Source organism: Akebia trifoliata, chromosome 3 (genome assembly GCF_017979445.1).
Source record: "Akebia trifoliata isolate Shusen 1 chromosome 3, ASM1797944v1, whole genome shotgun sequence".
NCBI lineage: Eukaryota > Viridiplantae > Streptophyta > Magnoliopsida > Ranunculales > Lardizabalaceae > Akebia > Akebia trifoliata.
Window position 1 is genome coordinate 9,094,447 of NC_141377.1, and position 5,313 is coordinate 9,099,759.

Below are 5,313 nucleotides of genomic sequence, written 5' to 3' on the forward strand. Positions count from 1 at the left end.
TCATGGTCAGGCAGGCAGTGATGGGATTGAGAACCATCTAACCCACTAAAAATATTAAATGGAGGACCCTTGTCTTTAGCTTTTAAAGATCACTTCCAACCATATTGATGTGCTTTTAATCCAACCTTCCAAAAATAGCTTTCATACTTGTACCACAAATTATGCTATAAACCAAACCAAATGCATTGGCCTTCAAAGCTTGCTTGCTGGGACCCTAAAACTCCTTACATAATGAACCTGTGTGGATTTCACATATACTACAATTTACAATGACGTGAGGTAATTCTAGCCAATGAGGATGGCTTTTACATTCTGATTTGTTCAAGCATTTACAGGTTCACCCATTCGAAGCTCATTGGTTTTGATTCACCGATGGATCACCCATTTCTGGTCTGGTTTCAGTGTTAACTAGAAATGCAGTTAAATATCAAAAACTATTTACTAGAGCGCGAAAAATGGACACAGATTTGAAGAGAAAAACAACTGAATCTCTCTCTATCCATTTGAATACCTCATGGTTTGTACATTGCAGTTCATTTCACATTTCCCTGCAATGGCAGGCACATCCCCTATACAAGAATCGGATTATTCTTAAATATAAATATTATCTATAGCTCCCGGAGAACCTCAGGGGCAGTCCCAAACTTCTCAAATCATCTGTATTCTTTGTTCCAGTAATAATCCTTCACCACTTCTACATCTCACACAGTAAAACTGTTTCTTTTACGTGTCTGAGAAAGAATACTGAGATAGAAGGGTTCGATCGATCGAGCATAACAACCTCTTGGTGTGAGATATATATCACGTACTACTACTCAAAGGGTCATCTTGCATTTGAAAACATTCATGTGGATTAGCGTAGAAATAATCTTCTTCCTTGGGTTTATCCGGAATCACCAATCTTCTAGTTGGACTTCCCAAGCGATATGCATGGGCTTCTTTTACCAAAGAAGAGAACTCATCCCAACTCAATGATCCGGAATTGTATTGGTCAATCAGATCAACTAGAAGCTTTCTGTCCAACAAAATTGTCTTCTTGAACCCTAAGAATCTGAAAAGCATAAAAATACAACAAATGTTTCATCTTTAGATGGATAGCTTGATTTCTGAAGAGTAAAAAAAAAAAAAAGAAGTTGGAGGTTTGTTGACGAGCAGGAAAGTTCAGGTTGTGTCCAAAGGATTCAGAAAAAACTTTGAAGTGCCCATCCCGCTTCAAAATTTTGATAGAACTCTCCACTTTAGATTACACGTGGTCTTTCCAAAGAGGGGTCCCAAATATTGACAAAAAAGTAGGGACGTGAAATAAAAACAAAAATATATGTGTCATGTTACAAGAAGGGTTCCTCCAAAATTTTGAAGCCATCTGGCCACTTCTAAGTCGGACACAAAGGATTCAATTGAGTAATGAGTTCTCCAAAAAAACTGTGGGAGTAAATAACAATACCTGTCATCTAACAATACCGCTAAAAAGGGGTTCCAATCAAAGAATAACAATGAAAATAAAGTAGTAATGTAGTACCTGCGATGGCCTTCAACAACTTTGGCCATGTTCCCATCATACGTCGGAACAAAGATATCACTCTCCAACGAAACCAAATAATCCAGTGCCGCCATCTGAGATGAGTGGTTTTGGAAAAATCGAAGATCTGATGGACCCAAAAGCGTCTCCTTTCTAACCTGTTTTTCACAAACCAAAGAAACCATAAGGACAAGACACTAGTTATAGAAGTCTTTGAATTTGGGGTGTTCGATCTACTAACCAAATTTGGATAAGAAGCGGCCAGACTTGCCATTCTCCTTTGTCCACCATATATTTCACCCGCAGCAATATAAATTTGGATATTACGATCGATATCTAATGCCCTCAATACAAGAGCAGTTTCCTCGGGTGTCAGAGGGCACAGACCATCTTTCCTTTTCAAGTCAGAATTTATTACTTTTTCTTTCCACCAAGGATAAGCATATCTGCAAAGATGAAGAAAGGATTGTCAAGTTTTATTTAAACTGTCTATGTGTTTGTCAAAGACACGAAGGAATCTCACCTCATTCGAGTCAACTCGTCTTCCTCTTCATCATTACAACCTTGAGTACAACCAGAGAATGCTAACATGTCCATTTCGTATCTAAGATGAAGGACTAAGAAAGGACCATTTTTCCTTAAAAGCTTAATGACCCTTCTACCAAGCTCCTCTATTTGAGAAGTGAATCTCAAAGCACTGAAATTTACTCGGCAGCGTAACTTCTGAATTTCTAATGGGAGCCCATTATTAGCAAGCCGAGCATCAGTTTTATTTAAATGCACAATCTTGAACTTTTGTATCAAAGGAAGAATCTGTTTGCGAACAAGTAAAATAATTAGTCAAAAATGAGATCGGCTAGAACAAGGCAAAAGCCAAAAGGAATTACTAGTCTCATGGATGGACTAGAGAACAAACTGACCTGATGATGGTAGTATGAAATGTCCGACCAACTAATGGGTGGCATAGAGTAGTACATTCCTACTTCAACCCTTCTCTTGAGCCTAGGTGGCAACTCTTTCAATATTCGTACTTCGTCTCTCAAGGACGTAATGAAATGCCCGACGTCAAATATGTCTTGGAACTCACTGACACATCAAAACAGAGGAACTTATCTCATGCCTTTAAAACTTGAGATACTAATAGATAATTGATGATTAGAATATCTTAAAACATAGGAAGTGTTTGATAATGAACCCACCTTGGATCGGCCCAGAAGGAGGTTTTATCCAGTTCAGGTACTATAAGAGTGACATTCAAATATCTTGCGATAGCAACCATGTCACAAATCTGTACAAAAAGAATATAAAGTGAGGCTGATCAGCAAAAGCACTAACAAATGAGGTACGCAAGAAAATCAAAACAAAAGCGCTAACTCATGAAAATTATGATAGAAGCAGTAATCCACTCACCGCTGAACGCATCTGATTTAGTCCTCCATTGCATGAAACCATCAGATAACCATTGTTTTTATAGACCCCTAAAAAAAAGTAGTGAAATTCAGATTAACTAATAATGAACCAAATTCCTAAATTAATAAGACAAATGGTTTCATGCTGCACTTATCAGAAATTGAATTTGCTTCTTTTTTATTAAAAAATAAAGCACCCACGAAGATAGATTCAATCCATATTGCATCTCTTTTATCATTATCAAAGCCTCATATCATAAATATCTGATTAACTAATAAAGCACCAAATTCTGTAATCAAGATTATAGCTATAAAAATTGAATGTACTTGATTTTTTTTTTTTAAGGAGAGAACCAACTATCAAGAGAGATTCAATCCACATTACATATCTTTCATCATCACCAAAGCCTTATCCCACAAATTTGGTGTCAGTTGAATGAAATACTAAATTACTAATACTAACAATTAAAAAAAAAAATACCAATTTGTTTGCAATTTCAAATACACAATCCATTTAGAGACCTAAATCAGAATTTAATGGCAGAACAAATAAAGGGTTTCTCGAAAATTCAATGAAGAATCTAGATACAATGAAGAAAGACAATTCCATGATAGATTGATTGATATTGTAACAAATCCTACATAAATATTCAAATCGAAACAGATTTAATGGCATTGACACCCAATAGAAGAACAATTAAACTCAATTGATACATCTAAAACTCACTTTTGGGCGGAAGGGGAACTTTGGCAGGCAAAGAGGATAACTTTGCAGCCAAATGTGATTCCGAATCCGACGTAAAACAAGAAGGCCAACCTTTCAAAACCCTAGGCCCCCACATCTCGCCCAATGCCGTTAACTGAACTATGCAAGTCCAGAGCAACACAGTAGTCGTCGCTCGAATCATCCAAAGCTTCATTCGAGACCGCGAAACCATAGAATTCTTCAATTTTTCAACCTTACTCTCTCCCAATGACTTCAAACCCATCTGCCAACTTCTCCCCCTTGTCGCCCCGAAATCCGATTTCTTCTCAGATTTCTCTAACCTGCACATCCCTCCAATTCTCTTCCCCCATACGAATCGATTATACCTAACTCTTCTACCACATTTGATCTAAATTTCTAAACCGAGACAAAGAACCAGATGATTCCTTCACAAACTTAAATAAACCAAAACGCCTCGAAACTTGTAGAAACCTCCTCGATCTAAATCAATGCTGGAATTAAAATAATAAAAAAATATATATATTCTTGGAAAATCTTTACTAAAGCTTCAATCCCTGAAAATCGGTATCCTCTCTCCGATTTCGTTCGAATCTTAAAACTCTAGAAAATCCCTAAAATTACACCCAAAATCTCATAAATTCTGAACAAAAAAAAAAATAAATCACCCAAATCTCTTCAAATCATAAACATTCCTCATTGTTCATACATTTCAACCAGAATCAATCCTTAGTTCGATCTTCACCAAACAACAAACCCTAACCTGAAATCAAACCCGTTTAAATCACCCAAAAAAACTCAGATCTTCCGTATTTCCAAGAATTCGAATCAAAAAAGGTTTTCCCGATCAGATCCCGGCGAATGTACCGGAAAATTGGAAGAAGAAAAGTTGCCGGAAAATCGAAGAAAATCGATTGCCTTTTAAAGCGTCGTATGGAGAAGATTCGGTAGTCGGTGGTGCATCTCTCTCTCTAAAAAAAAAAAAAAAAAAGAGGAGAGAGAAACTGTACGACATTCCATCATTCCTTAACCATAGTTAGTTTATTTAACCATGGTCAAGAAAAACCCTCAAGCTCTCAACCAATAAATGTACAACAGCTTATCACCACTCGTTGTAGGACCCACAAACCTCTATTCCCAACACGTTTACACCCGAACCAGTCAGATAAATTTACACGTGGCAGTCGGAGATGACAGTTCAGCGAACATACACGTGTCGTATTCATATTACGTGTTACGTACGCCGTTAGATTAAACGAAGACTCATCAGGACTTTAGGTTTGTTTTTTATGGAGGTACCGACAATAAATCGTATTGTTCGTGATAAATTGACGACAAAATGTGGAGCAGAAAACTTGTGAGTCTAGAATCTGGATCTACGCTTTTGTTAGAGAGAAAAAAAGATAAGATGAGATCTCGTGACAACTGTCTCTCGTGTTTCTTGGTTGACACCGTTACATTTCCGTTAGTTTGTCGGCTAAGGTATGACATGGACTTAACGGCTTAGTTGTCAGAACGGTCGAATGGATGAATAGTTGACTGACGGTCTGGGCGTCAGATTTTGGCGTCCTCTGTTTTCCTCGTCAAGGTATGAAGTTCTATTTATCCGAATCTTTCGGTCTTGTAAATATTTTGTGACAAATTGGCCTCTAAATGATATT

At 37.2% G+C, this 5,313-nt stretch overlaps 1 protein-coding gene across 1 annotated transcript; it reads right to left on the reverse strand.

Annotated features, from left to right (window-relative positions):
* Positions 1 to 466: 466 nt before the first annotated feature.
* Positions 467 to 4,632, reverse strand: LOC147405910 (rhamnogalacturonan I rhamnosyltransferase 1-like). Its single transcript, XM_086433796.1, has 8 exons — positions 3,656 to 4,632; positions 2,930 to 2,997; positions 2,719 to 2,807; positions 2,440 to 2,605; positions 2,043 to 2,332; positions 1,761 to 1,965; positions 1,520 to 1,677; positions 467 to 1,051 (listed from the first exon to the last, which is right to left on the reverse strand). The coding sequence occupies exons 1-8, from the start codon at positions 3,981 to 3,983 to the stop codon at positions 802 to 804; spliced, it is 1,554 nt and encodes a 517-aa protein (XP_086289922.1). The 5' UTR covers positions 3,984 to 4,632; the 3' UTR covers positions 467 to 801.
* Positions 4,633 to 5,313: the final 681 nt, after the last annotated feature.

Coding starts and splice junctions, on each gene's coding strand:
- LOC147405910 (XM_086433796.1), bottom strand. CDS start 3,983: ATGTGCAGGTTAGAGAAATCTGAGAAGAAATCGGATTTCGGGGCGACA. Junction 1,678..1,760: donor CCGCTTCTTATCCAAATTTG/GTTAGTAGATCG, acceptor TGTGAAAAACAG/GTTAGAAAGGAGACGCTTTT. Junction 1,052..1,519: donor GTTGTTGAAGGCCATCGCAG/GTACTACATTAC, acceptor TATGCTTTTCAG/ATTCTTAGGGTTCAAGAAGA.